General features: G+C 38.1%; 1 protein-coding gene across 4 annotated transcripts in view; it reads right to left on the bottom strand.

Moving 5' to 3' along the window:
* Nucleotides 1-19072, bottom strand: part of Fgf13 (fibroblast growth factor 13) — a 485628-nt gene that overhangs the window by 59462 nt on the left and 407094 nt on the right. For 3 of the 4 annotated variants that reach the window (XM_042667588.1, XM_042667590.1, XM_042667591.1), the window contains 2 exons: nucleotides 15847-15957; nucleotides 9427-9530 (listed from right to left, as the gene is read on the bottom strand). In XM_042667588.1, the coding sequence (XP_042523522.1) occupies nucleotides 9427-9530; nucleotides 15847-15957 (215 nt within the window). Of the gene's footprint in view, nucleotides 1-9426; nucleotides 9531-15846; nucleotides 15958-17956; nucleotides 18359-19072 lie in introns of those variants that run through there. The other variant, XM_042667589.1, reaches the window with a different exon arrangement.

Here is a 19072-nt window from a genome sequence, read left to right as displayed (position 1 = left end):
TGTAAAGAGATCATGAAGAGAAGATACTTGACTTTAGGTACAAACAACCAGATATATCTAATTCCATATTCAAATAATTGCAAGCTAATGTTTCTATTACAATTTAAGGAAACTTTCATTAACTGCAAACAATACTAACCATATGGAATCATCTGTGACTTGGAAATTTTATTTTAGTCTTGAAAATTATGCTGATTCATTGGTGCTCTGAAGAAAATAATCTAAGATGAATATGGCTACTATTTTCCCACTGAAATATTTTTAAGGAATTCATAGCTGAATAGCACCAAAAATAACTAAGCACTTTTTTAAAACATAAAAAGCAGAGACATTTAGTAACAAAGAAAATGTGCTTGCTTTCTGTTTTTCTTCCTATAAATGAATTTAACTTTTTATATTTCTCATTTCTACAGATGTCATTCAGAAAAGTATATACATATAATTATCATTATATTATAATTCATTAATGTTAGTACTACAGTTACAAATTATTTCATTAAAAAAGTTTTAAGTTGCCTCCAGTGGTTAACTCCTGTAATCCTAGCTACACAGGAGACTGAGATCTGAGGATCACTGTTTGAAGCCAGCCCTGGAAGGAAAGTCTGTGAGACTCAACTTCAATAAACTATTCAGAAAAAGCCAGAAGTGGTTCCGTGGTTCAAATGGTAGAGTGTTATCCTTGAGAACAGAAAGGCTCAGGGACAGTGCCCAGGTTCTGAATTCAAGCCCCAGGACCAGCAAAAAAAAAGTTTTATACTTATTGGCCAGGTGCCAATCGCTCCCGCTGGTTATACTAGATACTCAGGGGGCTGAAATCTTAATATTGTGGTTTGCAGTCAGCCTGGGGAGAAAAGTCCACAAGACTACCAAAAAAGCCAGAAATGGAGGTATAGCTCAAGGGGAAGAACATTAGCCTTGATCAAAAGTGTTTAGGGACAACTTCAAGGCCTTGATTTCAAATCCCAGAACCAGAACCAAAGACAAAATTTCATAGTCCATACTTTTTAAATTTCATATAAAACACACAAATGCAGCAACTTAGTTACCTTTTAATTAAGTAAAAGTTACAAATAAAACTTACAACCAGAAGATAGTATTTCATGTCTACTTTGGCTTGATATTTCAATATGATAATGCTCATTTTCTTCTATATTGCATCTGAAACTACTCATGTTTATTTTAAATCAATTTCCTTTGATAATTGGGTAAATTTCCTTTTCCTAAAAAGCTCTAATGATTAAGCCAATACTTGTAATCCTCTATAAAAATAAATCTAGGAATTAAATTATTTGTACTTGCTGATATACAGATTTAACATAATTCAAACATTTTATGTGCTAACAGTATCTGTTCAGATTCCATCAATCACTATATGCCTCCCATATTAGAATATATACTAGAGATGTGAAGTCATATCATTGAGAATTAGGTCTTAAATTTTCACACTGAAATCAGAGAGATTAAGCAAATCAGCAACAGAGAAACCTCAGAGTCTACAGATAAATATGTGAGGCATCTTAACATGAACCAACAAGCTATCCATGATGTGGAATTAAAATCATTATCAGAACTAATTTTAATATCCTGGCATATCATGAACAACATGTACCATAAAACAATTGTACTTATGTTGTGTTAAGAATGCTGAACCCAGACAAATCTTTGCTGCTCTATTCTATTTTTCTTAAGTTTTGTTATGAAAAAAAAAACCATCATTGTAACATTTCCCCAATTTGACTACTGTAAAATTTGTATAGGGTATCAGGGAATCACTAGTCATCTCTCAGTTTATTTATAAATTATATTACTTTCCTTTTTAATAAGCTTTTCATTATGAAAATACTGTACAGAGGGGTTACAATTACATGAGCAAGGCAATGAGTACATTTCTTATCAAGCATTGTTGCCTCCTTTGTTTCCCCTTCCCATACCCCTGCTCCCCCAACCTGATCCTTCCCCCGCCCACCAAAGTTGTAAAGTTTGTTTTTCGGCATAACGACTTGTACATCTCATTGTTACAATGGGTCCACCTGTATTCCTAGTTAAACGATTTGTTTTTTCCATTCCCCTCCACAAATTATACCAACATCAAATACAGTGAAAGCAGGGGTTATATTGTGGGGGAGGGACACACAAAGCAACATAGAAATCATCTTGTAAATATGTTAGAAACAATTGCATGAAAGGGAAAAAAAAAACATTTGAATACTTATCTTGGGGTTCATTCCCCTAACATCAACTTATCTGACCTTTTCTGGTTGACTCAGACATATACTAGATATTGCAAATAAGGGAAACCATGGGACCTATGTTTCCTTGGGCCTGGCTTACTTCACTTAATAGAATTTTTTCCAAGTCTTCCATTTCCTAACAAATGGGGCAATGTCATTCTTTCTGATGGAGGCATAGAATTCCTCTGTGTAGATATACCACATTTTCTTTTTTTTCTTTTTTTTTGGGTCCTGTCATGGGGCCTGAACTCTGGGCCTGGGCGTTATCCCTCAGCTATTCAGCTCAAGGCTAGTGCTCTACCACTTGAGCCACAGCGCCACTTCTGGCTTTTTTCTTTTTGCTTATGTGGTGCTGAGGAATCGAACCCAGGGCCTCTGGCATGCAAGACATGCGCTCTTCCACTGAGCCACCTTCCCAGCCCTAGATATACCACATTTTCTTAATCCATTCATCTACTGAGGGGCATCTGGGTTGGTTCCATATCTTAGCTATGGTAAATAATGCTGAAATAAACATAGTTGTGCTGGTAGCTTTAGTACTTTGATGAACATTGATGCAAAACTTCTCCACAAAATTTTGGCCAATCAACTTCAACAATTCATCCAAAAAATCATACACCACCATCAAACAGGATTCATTTCAGAGATGCAAATCTGGTTCAATATATGCAAATCAATTAACATAATTCATCACATCAACAAAAGCAAGGATAAGAACCACATGGTTATCTCAATAGATGCAGAAAAAGCATTTGACAATATCCAACACCCCTTTATGATGAAGGTTCTGGAAAAATTAAGAATCCATGGAACCTTCCTCAACACAATAAAGGCTGTATATGACAAACCTACAGCCAGCATTATACTCAATGGTGAAAAACTAAAGCCATTTCCTCTAAACCAAGGAACAAGACAAGGATGCCCACTCTCTCCACTGCTCTTCAATCTAGTATTAGAATGCCTAGCTACAGCAATAAGACAACATGCAAACATAAAGGGGATCCAAATAGGGAAAGAAGTAAAACTCTCCCTCTTTGCAGGTGACACGATCTTATATTTAAAGAATCCCAGGGACTCTGCTCCCAAATTACTCAAGGTGATTCAAAAGTTTGGCAAAGCAAAGGTCAGATAATGTGATGTTAGGAAAACGAACCCTTAAATATGTATTTTAATGTTTTTTTTCTTTCATGCATGTGTTTCTAACGCATTTATAAGATTATTTCTTTGTTGCTTTGTATGTCCCTCCCCCACAATGTAACCCCCGCTTTCACTATATTTGATGTCAGTATAACTTGTGGAGGAGATGGGGACAAACAAGTCGTTTAAGGATTCAGGTGGACCTGTTGCAACAATGAGAAGTACAAAATGTCATGTCAAAAGCGAGCTTTACAATGTCGGTGTGTTGGGGGGGGGAAGGATTGGGTGGGGGGGAGGCTGGGAAGAGAGGTGAAGGAGGAGGCTGCAATGCTTGGTAAGAAATGAATGCATTATCCTGCCCATGTAATTGTAACCCCTCTGTACAGTATGTTCTCAAATAAAATAAAATAAAATTTAAAAAAAAAAAAGTTTGGCAAAGTAGCAGGGTATAAAATTATCCCTAAAAAATCAATGGCTTTTCTGTATGCCAACACTGAGAAAAGTGTGGCTGAAATTAGGAAAGCAACTCCATAGCCCCACAAAAAATAAAATACTTAGGAATTAACTTAACCAAAGAAATAAAGGACCTCTATGATGAAAACTTTAAAAACCTGAAAAAGGAAATCAAAACAGAACTTACAAAGTGGTAAAAGGTGATTTTTTATTGCTTTGTATGTCCCTCCCCCACAGTATAACCCCTGTGTTCACTGTATTTTATGTTGGTATTATTTGGGAAGGGGAGGGGAAAAAACAAATTGTTTAAATAGGGATACAGGTGGACCCATTGCAACAATGAGATGTACAAGATGCTATGTCAAGAAACGAACTTTTTATTACTTAAGAAGATTTAGATTCCTGAAAACATTATCTTAAAAATTAGGGTCTTACCACATAAACGGAAGACAATTGAAATGAATGCCAAGACATGGAAACAAGAAGGTTTTTCTTTTTTTTAATGTACTATGTGAAGTTATTTCTTTTTTTCCTTCATTTGTATTTTTTCCTTTGGTTTATCCTGTGTTTTCACTGTTTTGTTTTTTTTTGGTACCCTGTATCTTGTATATATGTTTATTTGATTTGGGGAAAGGAAGGAAAATAACAAAATGTTGAGACAAAGGGTAAAGGGCGAAACAATGCAATGGCAATACTCACAAGACAGTATGTTGGAAATGAACTTTACAGGTTGGGCGGGGGAAGTGGGAGAAAATGATGGAAGTGGCAACAATAATCAACAAGGAATATACTCATTACCTTACTTAGGTAACTATAACCCCTCTGTACATCCCCCTTACAATAAAAGAAAAAAAATAGGGTCTTAGGAAGAGGATATTTACATGGTCTCAAAATGTCTCCTGATGGATTGTTTACTAGAAAACAAATAAAATAAAAAACCAAGAGGTATAACATAGAAAATCAGACATCTTGACTGAATCATCAAAACTAACATTACCAATAGTTATAACTCCAGATGCTATATAACTTCAGACAAATATTTCTAACTCTAGATACCTATGCAGTATCTGTCTAGAAACACTTAACCACAATACAATCATGAAAAACATATCAAACAACCTCAAATTGGAGTGTTTCTTTGGCTTATCTATAAAAATTCTACATATCACCTTCATGACCCTGCTTACCACAAAAAGTACTGAAACTAGAATGTGCATGTATTCATACAAGCATATAAACTTCAGTAATCAAATGTATCTCTCTAAAAGTAATATGTTTTAAGGAAAAGTAATATGTTTTAAGGCATTATCAAATAGGAAAGATTTCCACTTAATATTTACATTTATTTTTAATGCTAATTATAAGAAGTTTTATGGAGTATAGTGTGATGAGAGGGAAAAGAAAACTTGGTAAATTTAAAGTATGTAGGAATTATTCAGTAGGGAAGAAAAATGTGCCCCTCAGTTTAGATTCAATGTGACTAGACCACTGCAGTCACTAACATAAGCAGACTTATTCTCAGGTCATCAAGCTAACTACTGTGAGAAACCTATTTTCTTCTATTTAGTTAGGTGTGGTATTCGCAGGATGATAAAACATTGCAATTATAAATCATTTCCCCAGTCTTTGGAAATCATGAATGTAAAAGGCTTCCTGATCAGTGGATTTCTACTTGTCTACTCACTTTGCCTTAACCCCAACTGAAGTAACACTTTGTACTCAAGAAGTGGGAGCATTGATGAAGAGTAAATAATTATAGGCAAAGAAGCTACTGAATTGTAAAATAGTCTAAAATGAAAAGCTTTTGGTTTAACTTGTGTTTTCACAATCTTGTGTCTAATACTGCTGTTGCTTCCCTATAAAAATGTATGGTAACATACTACTCATTTTCTCTTATTTAAAACTCTTGATCTTATAGTTTATACTTATATCAAGCAGTTTTGAAAAGTTAATTATAAAATAGCTTCATGGTATTAAATATGCTATGAAGTTTTGAGGAACTCACAGAGACTTATATGGAACTCCTTAGGATAAAAAAAAACAAAGGTAAGAAGAAAGCTCTTTATGGACAATGAATAATAATTTCCTTATAGTTTGAGAAAAAGTTATATCTCTGTGGAAAGTAATTATGTTATGAAATAATAGCTAATTATGATTCTCTGCGCCACAGATGGTTTCTCACTGCCACTTGAGCCTACATCAAGTCTGTCCCCTGTGGCAACAAGGAGAAAACGGGGGGGGGGGGGGGGGGGGGGAGGCGGGGGGGGGGGGAGAGAGTGAAGTACAAGAATGTTGAGATTAATCATGAAAAGTACATTGTTAGCACAGAAACAATAACTACATGGAGTGTGTGTGTGTGTGTGTGTGTGTGTGTGTGTGTGTGTGTGTGTGTATGTGTGATGTAGATTTGAAAAAAAATTAAAGCTGAAATATAAAACAAGACAGAAAAAGAGATAAAATAAGAAAGCTCTTTCAAGGATCAGAATTTTTCATCATCTCAGGGATAGACCTTCAAAAATGTAAAAGGAAGTTGCTAGTAGGAGCAGAAAAGGATAGGCATCAGAAATTTAGAATACTCAGTATAAATTCATGGTGCTTTACTTCAATGGTTTCAACACAAGCAAATTCCTTACTGCACTGATTTTTGCTTTCTTCTTACCTTTGATCAAAGGTGTTTTCTGTAGTAGAAAAGCCATGGTGTCGATTCACACGACAAAAATGATTGAGGGGTTTTTTTTCTTTGTTTTTTTTTGTTGTTGTTGTTGTTGTTGGTTGTAGGGCTTGAACTCTGGACCTGGGCGCTGTCCCTCAGCTCTTCAGCTCAAGGTGAGTGCTCTACTACTTGAGCCACAGCACCACTTTCAATTTTCTGAGGATTTTTTGTTTGTTTGTTTGTTTTCCAACCTTCTTCTTGATGAACTTTTTGGTCTTAGCAATATAAATTGCTGAAGTCATTAGGATATAACTTGATCCTGATATAGTCTGGGAACCTTTTAAATATGACAATAAAATAGAATATCTACAGAGGATGGTGATGAACAAGGCTTCCCAAGACCTAATCAATAGGGAATGAGAGGAACTGAATTTTATCCTGAGAACATTCAGATTTTTTTTCCTATCACAGACAAATAGAGTATTACTCTTTATATGAGCTCCAGGATCAGCAATCAGCAATCTTTACTCCCTAATAAAAAACATAGTTCCATATTTTTAGTTAGAAATGTTACTTAAGGTTTTTCTCTCCTTAATAGGAAATGCATACAGTTCTACACTTTGCTATCCATTGGTTTTGACATCATAGAAAGGAAAGCCATAAATCTACAAATGAAGATTCCCCTAGGAAGCCTTTATGAGAAATGAGTGGACATGACATTGATAGTTACCAGCTTTCTGGAATAATGGCTCCATTTGAATGGTACATTACAAATTTTCAGTATTAGTCCCCTGCATTTAATATTGAATGTTCTAATTTTCTCCAGTTGGAGCGCCTGATATGTTACATAATTTAAATGATTTTCCCCATTCTTACTTAAATATTTCCAAAATGTGCAGGATTTTTGAAGGATTATTACAAGATTTATTCTCAATCAACCTTTCTCATCATTGCACCATTATAGAGATGACAAGCTACTAGTGAAATTCTGAGTAATTATTTCCTATGCTATCTGGCATTTACCTTCTCAAGAGTATGCTCATTATATTTAATTTCCTATTCATGACTGCATATTAGTTTCAGAAAGCATTCCTTTCACTAAAAAAACTACCTTTGCAACTGTTTCTGTTGTTTTAAATGAGATAACTTAGCATCTTTTATTATTAAATCATTTTACCTTAATGGACAAAACAAAAAAACACTTTTTCCTATAATTTATAATAATAGCATTACATTAATAAAGTGATAGGCTTCATGAAGTTGGTAATGAATTCAAATATTTATTTAGTAAAAAGAACAAAAGTCCAATATTTATTTGTTAAGCAATGAGATGGTTGAAATGGCCTGATAGGAACTTTGACAGTGACTAGAGTTTGAGGTGAATGTTAAAGAATAGACCCTTTGTAGTCTTGCTGTTTTCTGAGCCCTTCCCTTTCCCATCCTGGCTGCAGAAAAACAGGGCTATAGCCTGGTTTCTACAATACCTGCTTTGATGTAAATTCAGAGAACAAGAGAGCGAGAATGAATACAGGTTAAGTGTTTTATATGTAGTTTGATGAAAAGATTTTATAGTCATAATAATAACCTCCTTCAAGGCAAGCTAATAAGAAGTTTGACAAGCAATCTTCTTCATTTTAAATATGCTATCCTCTTCTTAAAATACAAGAATTAAAAATAAAGACTAAAAATATTCGTAATTTAAATGGTCTCCTGAATTCTCAAACAAGATCTACTGATACAAATGAAATCCGAGCTCTGGTACTATAACATCTTAGGTTATATTTAAATGTTAAACATTTTGAAGCCTTCAATTCCATCCCATGTTCTTTATTAAATTACAGTTTGTGTTGACAAATTTGTCTGAAAAACTTCATTTTTCACTTGTTTCACCCCAAACTTGTAAGAAAACTGCAAGTTGGAATTTATATGCAAGAGAGGGTAAGCTGTGCTTCACAGAAAAAAAATGGTATGTTCAAAGTATATATTTTATACATATCGAGGAGAGGAACTCAAAAGGCACTAACATAAAATAATGAAAAAGGGACAGAAATGTAAATCAGTATATACTATATACATGTACTGAGATAGCACACTGTAGGCCATAAATATATATGATTCATGTGTTAATTAAAATATTTGATTTGACCAATGTATCAGTTAATCACACTTGTAATCCTAGCTACTCAAAAGGTTTAGATCTGAGGATCACAGTTCAGATGCAGCCCAACCAGGAAAGTCTATGAAACTTAGCTCTAATTAATCAGCAGAAAGCCAAAACTGGAGGTTTGGCTCAATTGGTAGAGCATCAGCTCTGAGTAAAAAAGTCAAGTGAGAGAGCTTGAGGCCCTGAGTTAAAGCCTCAGTACCAGCCAAGAAGAAAAAGAAAAATATTACAAATTACATAAAGAAGTAGAGATGTTTACAATCCCAGTTTGACAATTAACAATAGGTATATGTATCAAATTATCAGAAGTTACCCCATAAATTTGTATACCTAAAGTAATAATAAAACAGAAAGTAAGTAGAGATAAACAGCAATCATCCGTTATTTAAGCTCTACAAGCATTTCTAGAACTAGCCTTTGTCCTAACGTTGATTTAAGGGGAGAAGCTCATTAATTTCTTCTAAAGTAAACATGAATAAATATATACAATGGTTTTGCTTCCTAAAGCTTGAAAGAAAAACACAGGACAGAAGAACTATTTTATGCTACATAATGACCCAAATGACAATGTACGAGAACATTTTCAGTATCTTAAATTTTACACCAAGCATGATAGGTAGAAATTATTAATTAGCAATAGATACCATTTTCTTAAGAAATTACCTTTTCAACTGATATATATATACCTATATAACACTCTCATCACTGAAATCTGCATTGATGACATAAATACAACACATTTTATTTCATATCAGATGAAAACCAAAAACATGCACTCAAAAGCTTACCGAGGTGTACAAGTATCCCTCACTATTCATTGCCAAATACAGCTTGCTTTGAACTCCTTGAATAGCCACCACTCGAAGACCCACAGGGATGAGGTTAAACAGAGCTGAAATATGAAAATAATGTTAAATTCTAAATTTCATACCCTTCCAATGTTTTCAGAAGAACTATTTCTCCAAAAGTAATGTATGCGTGGTAACTACAGACAAATTATACATCCATCCATATATATATATATATTTTTTTATACACACACACATACATATTCAGAAATACACAGATCGAGGCTCATTCAGTAAACTTGACATGATTACAGTCACTTAACTAGGCCTGTAACTACAAATTTTTTTTTTCGGTTGTGGGGCATGAACTCTGGGCCTGGGCACTGTCCCTGAGCTCTTCAGCTCAAGGCTAGCGCTCTACCACTTGGGCCACAGCGCCACTTCCGGCTTTTTCTACTTATGTGGTGCTGAGGAATCGAACCCAGGGCCTCATGCATGCAAGGCAAGCACTCTACCACTGAGCCACCTTCCTAGCTTGTAACTACAAATTCTTAAACACATAGAGAAAAATGGAAGATTTTTATTCCAGTGCTATAGTTTTGTGGGTTTTTTTTAAATAATGCTGTAGAAGAGGAATCAATTTGAGGGAAATCCTATACAAGGAACTAGTTTGTATGCTACATATTTCCTACTCTGTAAATGAAGGTTTTAATGTCTTCCCTTGGACAGGTGCTGAAACTTTACAGGCACAAATAAGATCTATTGGTTGGGTACTGAATCCTGGGCTTTTAGAAGGGATTCTAATCCAACACCGTCATCTAAATTATTAGTATCATTTCCAATGCAAATACCCAAAGTAAATCCAGGTCTTGAAGAAAATGTCATTTTTTGTTAGTACTATCTGTCTAAAGTAGTACTTTTTTTAAAAAAATGACTTTTTCCAAGATAGGGTTCAGAGGGTTCCTAGCATTTCATCCTCAAGAGCAAAGGTCACAGGACTGAAAAATCAGGAATTTGACAAAAGCATATTCTATTATTTTTGTTTCCTACAAAACAGTTGCAAGTGGGCAGCTGATGGGTGCCAATGAGGCCTTCATTTCTCCATGTGAAGGTCTGACTTCGTGAAACTTACACGCAGGCTTCTCCGCACAACCACACACCACTCACTGGAGACAACCAGTGGGTGGCCTCCCACTACCAGCTGTCTACTCCCTCCCACATCGGGAATAAAAATAAAACAGCACATTTTTAAAACGTAATGCTTGCCACACACATTTTTTGAAAATAGCCTGTGCACCTTTCCCTCAAGAGACATAGACCAATGCTGATGATTTTTGTCTGGTTTTATAAGTTTACCAAGGGTTGAGGCTATTTCTATAAAGAATGTAAGGGGACCAATGCATAGGTATAAGGAGTTTATCTGTGATCACTCATACCTGTCCAGTATGGCTGCAAAAGGATAATTAAGAACTAAATATATCTTGGTGAACCCACAAATTTTCTTTTCCTTAAAATCACATTGATACCAGAGAGAAACTGTACATACTGTACAGTTCAAAACATAAGGGTTCCTACCACATGTCACTGATGGTGCTTCATGCACTAATCATCATACTAAAAGCTGTATTTTTCTGTTTCTGTCAGGTAAAGGAAAGTAACTGAGCAGATTACAACTCTGGATTTCATTAAGCTATATCTGAAAAAATGCAATGCTCTGGCAAGAAGTTGACTATCTCTTGAGCACATTATGTATATGTCCTATTTCTTTCTATGATGACTCTTTGCTCATAGCGTGCACACAATACATATTGTGGACTGAATGCAAAGTATATGATAAAAATGACCATATATTTAGGAAAAATAATATATCATAATACCATGATGTAAAATTGCCCATCAAAAGAAAAAAAATGTGACATAACACAAACTTCCATATGAGTTTGGAAGCCATACCACTAAATGACACTTGTCAACTGTAAAACGAACATTAGGCCTGAAACCTTATAGGAATACATGATGAAGAATCATAAATGAGATTTAGAATTCTTTCTAAAACTTCATTTTTACTGCTTTGAACCTTCTTAGTGATCTTAATAAAGCTTGTAATAGCAGAGTTAGGAAAGGAGAGGAAGGGAGAGAGGTAGAAAAATAGAGAAGAAGGGAGGGAGGAAAGAAAAATGGTCAAACTGATGGGGGGGGAGGGAGGAAGAGACAAATAGAGATTTGATTTTTACTTTGTTCTCCAGCCACTCACTAATTTGAGTATCAGTGAGCAATAAAATGTTTAAAATTTCTAAAATGGACAACTGAAAAAGGGAGAAAAGCCAAGAGTACCACAATCCATTCAAAACTGAAAGTGGAGCTGTGGCTCAAGTAGTAGAGTGCCAACCTTGAGCAGAAAAGCTAATGGGAAGGTGGCTCAGTGGTAGAGTGCTTGCCTTGCAAGCACCACATAAGCAAAAAGAAAAAAGCCGGAAGTGGCACTGTGGCTCAAGTGGTAGAGCACTAGCCTTGAGCTGAAGAGCGGAGGAATAGCGCCCAGGCCCAGAGTTCAGGCCTCATGACCAACGGAAAAAAAAAAAAGGTAATGAACAGTGCCCAGACCCTGAGTTCAAGCACCAACAGTGGCACAATAAATACACACATATCCTAAATTACTATGAACCTGGATTCAAAAACACAAAAACAAAATAAAACCTTGAAGAAAGAGAAAAATGTGAAGTAGCTGATCATATGTACTTGATCAATATTTTCTTAAGATATTCAAAATGTATCACAAGTGGGCTGGCTTCAAATGTACCTAAAGGAGCATTATTTACAGACAAAAATGCAAAGAAATTTTACCCAAATTTAGCTATGACAGAATCACTAACTTGGTTTCACTGAATCTAGGCAATTTTTCCTGGACTTAAATTTTACTTAGGATGAAAATAATCTCAATACATGAAAAAATATAATTACTTACATTTGTGCATCTAAACATTCATTAAATACCTAAAATCTCATATTTTAGCCTACATTTATGCAACATTTATAATCAATAGAAGATCCCTTATGTCTTGTTTTGGTGTTTTCTACTTGTAAAGGACCATTTTTCTTAGAGCTATGTTTTTATTTGAACTCAGTGTTTGCTGACGATTATTCTCAAGCCATGCTCATGACTTGAAGCTAAGGTCAGTTTCTCACAAAGATTAAGAAAACTAATTTTTAATGTACACTAGAGAAACTTGATATTCAGAACTCATAAATATTACTGTAGGTTTGAATAGAAACAAACTATCCTTCCAAAATAGCTTTCATTGCATCCAAGGCAAATAAAATAAAACTAGAGCCATACAATGTTTATCTTCTTTCCATTTTCAAGGAAAACAATACATAATTTATCATGGCTGATTTGCTCATGATGGAATTTCATCGTACTGACATTTACCATTGAAATAAACCTACATAAAGGTAAGCTTAAATGCAAAATAACAGTCCACACTTTTAGGAATGGATATGTCTGTGCAAATGTGAAATGATTTGCTATCAATAATCTTATTCACATTATTGAACAAAACATTATATTAATGAGAAAGATGATACAAAGAAAAATTCAGGACAAAATATCGTATCAGGAATACATGTTAAGGGACTCGTATGTAAATGAATAATTGAATAAAAAACCTTTATTCTGGTTCTACTCATTTAACTAACTACAAAAATTATGTCAAAGAAAATTGCCTGGCTCCAGGGGGGGAAATAAGAATAAATTTTGATGGATAAACTTCTTTTTTTGACACATTAAATTAATTATTAATGGCTGGCCTCAGCCACAATATCCTCAATGGGAAAGCAAAGCTTCTGATCATTCTTGCATGAGGATTTGAGTTAAGTCCTACTACCTTGCTATTTGAGTTACTATTTTCCATTTGTATGCAGCATATTAGGGAAATACTTACCTTTGGTTGACTTACCTGTCTTTGTTTTAATCTGCCTAATCACAGATTCTCATTATCAGCTTTTAGAGATCTAATAATATCATTAGTACACTGAAAAGATCTTCATATCAGACACATAAGGCAACAAGAGGAAGAAGAAGCTCTGCATATGTAGGCATGGGAGAGTAAAACCTACTACATGAATTACATTCATACTAGAGCTGGCCACTGGTGGCTCATATCTATAATCCTAGCCAGTCAGGAAGCTGATATCTGAGGATCACAGCCTAGGAGGAAAGTATGTGAGACTCATTATCTCCAGTCAACCAATGAAGAGCCAGAAATCAGCTGTGGCTCCAGTGGTAGAGCACTAGTTTTGATATGTATCTCCTAAAATGTTTCCACACAATGCGATCTCATTGAGTTTTGCATATCACTGCTATTACTAACAACATAATGAATCATCCACATTTTTTTTGCCTTTTCAGGAAACACATATGAATAGTGGACACAAAATAGTTCTCCTGTTTAGACCCGAAAAAGATATTCACATAGATGGGGCTGGGGACTGGTGGTTCACACCTGTAATCCTAGCTACTCAGGAGACTGAGATCTGAGGATGGCAGTTTGAAGCCAGCCAAGGCAAGAAAGTCCATGAGATTCTTATCTCCAATAAACTAATCGGGAAAAGCCAGAAGTGGTGCTGTTGCTCAAGGGGTCAAGCACTAGCCCTGAAGAGGCTCAGGGACAGTGCTCAGGCCCAGAGTTCAAGCCCCAGGACTGGCAAAATATAGACAGGGAAAGACTGACTAGGTGGATTTCACTTAGATCTAATCATGACCTTCCTTATAATAATGACTAATATTTTCTTCAGGTATTTCCTTCCCTAAAACCCCAATTAGTGCATATAATTTGGGGGACTGTGCTATGACTACTCATCATGCACTCATATCTGTTATTTGATTCCAGTAAGGTGCTCTACTTACACTTGAGTAACTGTTTTAAACAGAAGAGCATGCATGGAAAAACAGCTAGGCTTCATTATAAAAATTTAATGTGACAATAGTAACACAACATTTTGAAAACCAGTGAAAAACCATTTCCTATACAGCTTCTTTATCCTAAGAATCAAGAAAATCTTCCTAAGAGGTAATGAAGCATGACTTTCTCTTGAGGTCACAGCCTGGCCATCATCCTAAGAAACATTCCTAGAATGTGTGAAATTATTTGTTAATATTGGGACCCTTGTCCCAATAGCTTAGCCGTATAGTTCTGAGCCAGTTGCAAGGTCCTTATTAATCCCCCAGACCTACTTTTCTTGCCTTTTTTTTTTAGAAAAAAAAAAGCTGACAAATAGATTTCAGAGAATTATCGAAGTCTGAGGGAAAGTAATACATAGCAGAAACCAGGGAATGAATTGTGAGAACGAACAATTTTAGCCACAAGGTCTGCAGATATCTGGGAATTGAAAAAACAAAAAACCTAGTAATTATTATCATTGAAGAGGAGGTTGCACTATTTGTGTTTGTTTTTATTTCTCCAAATAAGTGAAACATACACAGTCAGAGGTTATATAATGTCTCAGAATTATCTTTTTTCAATAACTTAGAGATAAACATTGTGCTATTTTTTTTTTATGAATTTCCTGTTTCGATTCATCATTGTGGTCTCCAGTTTGACCTTTACTTATACCATAGTTAAAAATGAATCACTAGATCCAGGTGCCGGTGGCTCGTGCCTATAATCCTAGCTACTCAGGAGGCTGAGATCTGAGAATCACGGTTCAAAGCCAGCCCAGGTAAGAAAGTCCGTGAGACTCTTATCTCCAATAAACCACTAGAAAACCAGAAGTGCCACTGTGGCTCAAGTGGTACAGTGCTCCCCTCTGGCTGAAGAGTACAGGGACAGCGCCTAAGCCCAGAGTTCAAGCCCCACGACCGACAAAAAAAAAAAAATCACTAAAAGAAACCCATTTACCCACCAAGTTGTCTCAGAGAAATATCTGTGTGTGTGTGTGTGTGTGTGTGTGTGTGTGTGTGTGTGTGTGTGTGTTTGTGTGTAGGGGACAGTAGGAATGAAAGCTTGTAATGATGAATTCTCATGGCATGAAAGCACTCCTGCCTCCTGCCTCTTAGGATGAGAGTGGTTCTTAAGAGTAGAGATAACATGCTATTTCAGGATCAGTGTGTGGGTGAATACATTTTCTGTGGGAAAAAAGTAAGGAAATCCAAAGGACAGTCATAAATCTATCTAGATTACCATGGGGATGACCCTTGGCTCATTCTTCAGATGGTGACAACATTATTTGCTGTAGTTTACTATTTTAGATATTTTTCTGTCTAGTGTCTTGTAGGTAAACTCATATAAACAGGATTATATGGCATAACCATATTTTCTACTTGCTTATGGGATTGTTGACGGTTGCTTGCTTGACACAGAAATAAGAAGCACACAAAGCACCAACATACTGTCATATAACATTTATTTAGCAGTCACTTACTGTAAGTGCTGTCCTCGTCTTTGGTGCCATCAATGGTTCCATCTGCCTGCAGCTGCAAGTGGTAGCCTTGTCGGCTGTATAGTTTGGTAACTATACCCTTAAGTTGAGGCTCTGTTGAAAAAAAAATAATATCTTGGATCAATTGATAAATTGTGCATATATACCCCCAAAAGACTCAGTATTCAAAATTCTTTCAACTATAGATATTAATGGGAAAAGTGAAGTCTGAATGAAGTCTCTTTTGAAGAACCTTTAAGAAGCAGAAGAAAAACATACAACCAATTATAAGTTTTAGAATAAATGTCCAAACAACTGAAGAAACACTTGATTCATACCTCGCAACATTGGTAAAGCCCTAGAGCTTCTGACAGCATCCAATGTTTCTGACAGCTTGTCCTTTGGCTTACAGAGTGGCACTCTACCTCATTGAACATTCTGAATGACTTGGCAAATGCATTTTCTTCCCTTTTTAACAATGTAACACTTTTCCGTGGAAGGAAAAGAGGGCATATAGAAATGGTTTTGAGTTGTTTGCCAACCAGGGGCCAAAACCCCACTAGCTTTTGCTACTGGAAAGGAAATAAAGGAACTAAAGAAATCTTTATTTCTTTAGTTCCTTCAGAATTAGCACACTTTGAATATATAATCTCTTCCATTCTAAGAAGGGTAAATATGCATAGCTAACCTGGAATCCTATCAAAGGACCTAAGGTTTCCATACAAAATTAGGAGGAGGGAAAGATAAAACAATCATCACTGTCTCTTATATTAATTATGCTAAAGGAAAATGAATGTGAAGCATGGAGGGTTTTTTGTTGATGGGGAGGAAAGAAAATCAGTTCACATTTTCGAATTTAATATCATAAATACGATTACCAAAACGATGGGTTCTTCATTAAAATGATTTTCAATTATGAATCACCATGATTAATCAAGCACCTCATTTACCAATAACAGTCAAGTTATCCAAAATTCGCTTTCACTGAATACAGACACCTGTGCTGAAATGACATGATTATTCGAGCCACACACCCGTGGTTCATTTAAAGCCGTTTTAAAACAAGCTTAATTCACAGCTAATGCGTTACAAAGTTTGTGCAAACAAGAAAGATATGTCTGCATTTCTATGGGAAGGGGTGGAACACGAAACAACAGATAAAGTAAGTTTGGTGTGCTGTAATATCTAGTAAACGGTGAAATAAAGTAGTTCAGAAGATTCATTTTGGGTAAGGATGGCAAACAACAACAACAACAACAACAAACTGCCTATTTCCTTGAAGGTCCTGCTTGACGCAACCTGACAGCTATAGCGATCGGAATCTTTTTTCTAGTTCTGGGAATCTCGTGGTACTCTTGATCAGCGAAATGGCTCCAAACGACCCTCAATCTGGTGATGAGTTCAAGTTCCTTTTTAATACCAAGCAACCAGTTTTACTCGTTGAACCACGTCACCAAACTCTTTGCTGCAAGGTTCTAGCAATCGCCCCTGTTCGGTTTCCCCAACAAACACTTCAAAGCTGCACCCCAAGCCAAGGATGTTCCCCCCCCCACCCACCCAAAGCGTCGAAGTCATCAAAGAAATGCAATGCCTAGACAGCGCAAGTCCATTGTTGGGGAGGAGGAAATGGGAAAAATCAGCGGGGAAGGGTCTGAGTCGCAGAGATAAAGACATGGGGATTCCCTGGGTTTTCCTGTGGGGGGAAGGGGAGATGTGGTGTCTTCCCCGCTCCGCTAGGGTAATTTGCACGCCACACAGGATAGCATGTGTGGGTACTGCGCTCCCATAGCCTCTCGGTCACCCACCACACACGGGAGTCACACGTCTGAAAGCAAAGGTGCACGTCCAAGGCTCCCAGCCCGTCCCGGGGCAGTTGCAATGCAGCAAACCTGTTAAGGTTAGCAAGGAGGCAAGAAAGCAATCGCCTTCCTAGACACGCACGCCATCCCGGCTAGGGGGCACAAGATGGGCTACAGACAAACTCACCTACGGTTGCCCGCCCGCCCCCCTTCCCCCCCTCCCCGCACCCTCGTAAAGTATAGGAGGCAAATGCAAAAGCCCAGAACCAGGAAAAAGATTTTTTTTTTAATAAAATGCGAAAGCCTTTTCCGACCTGGTCTCCTTCTGCGTCTCTTCTTGGAGCCAAAGAGTTTCACCCGGGAAAAGACATTTAACTTGTTTTTGTCGCAGCTGGTCTTGCCTTTGCTGGGGCTGCTGACACACTTGCAGGCGTTGGATTTCTCGCGCTCGCGGGCTTGTCTCTTCTGACGGATCAGAGAGCTGGCGATTGCTGCCGCCATGGCCACGACGCCCACCACCACCACTTCTTGCGCGGCCCCTCTCTGGCTTCTCCTCCTCTTCCTTCTCCCGCTGCTGCTGCTGCTGCTCCGCGGCTCTCCGGCTGTGGCTCGTGCCTGGGGTGCCTGGGTCTCCTTAGCCTGCGCTGGCCCGAGCTGCTTCTTCGCACTCGGGGCTTCAGCCGAGGAGGGGGCTCAGCATGCCGTCCGAGCTCCTCTGGCGGTGGCTCTCGCCTTTCCGTGCGGGGCTGCTGGCTGCCTGGGTCCGAGCCGACGCCACAGCCCCCGCCCCCCTGGGCCGGGATGGCAGGCGAGACAGGCAGGCAGTGGCAGAGCTGCGGCGCGAGTGCGTGCGCTCGGCCCCTGAGCCCCGAGGACAGTGTGCAAGTCCAAGTGGCTCGGGTCGGAGTTTCGCGGCACCCCCCTCGCCTGGTGCCCGCGTGGAGGGGGCCAGAGGCGGGCGGAGGGAGAGCGTGCGGGCGGGCGGGAGAGAGGCCGGGAGCGCGGGCGGCAGGAGGGAGGAGGGAGGAGGCAGCGCGCGGGGGAGCTCCCTCACCCTGGCCCCTCCGCGTCGGCCACTAGTCCTTGTAACTTCTTGGCCTGCTAATCGGGAAAAGTTGGCCCGTGCCAGCTTTCCGCCAGGGATCAAACAGGTAATGGCCTCGCATCCTGGCTGTTGCTGCTGCTCTGGGCGCGGCACCGTCGCAGCACTGGAATTCCGTCGCTGCAGGCGCCCTCCACAAGAGCGCAACCTCCTCCCCGGCCCCCTCCCTCGCTGGCGGCCCCTCCCTCCCCGAGCCCCGCTACTGGTTCTCAGCTGCTGGCCCACCCCCCATCCGCCCCACCCCCCACCCCCACTCCCCTGCTGGTCGCACCCACTAACACCTGTACAGGCTTAAGCATTATCCCAGCACCCCCAAATCTTCTCTCAT

Source organism: Dipodomys spectabilis, unplaced genomic scaffold (assembly GCF_019054845.1).
Source record: "Dipodomys spectabilis isolate Male_0828 unplaced genomic scaffold, ASM1905484v1 ptg000414l, whole genome shotgun sequence".
NCBI classification, from domain to species: Eukaryota; Metazoa; Chordata; class Mammalia; order Rodentia; family Heteromyidae; genus Dipodomys; species Dipodomys spectabilis.
The sequence above is the reverse complement of the archived record's forward strand: the minus strand, read 5'-3'. Positions and strand labels throughout refer to the sequence as shown.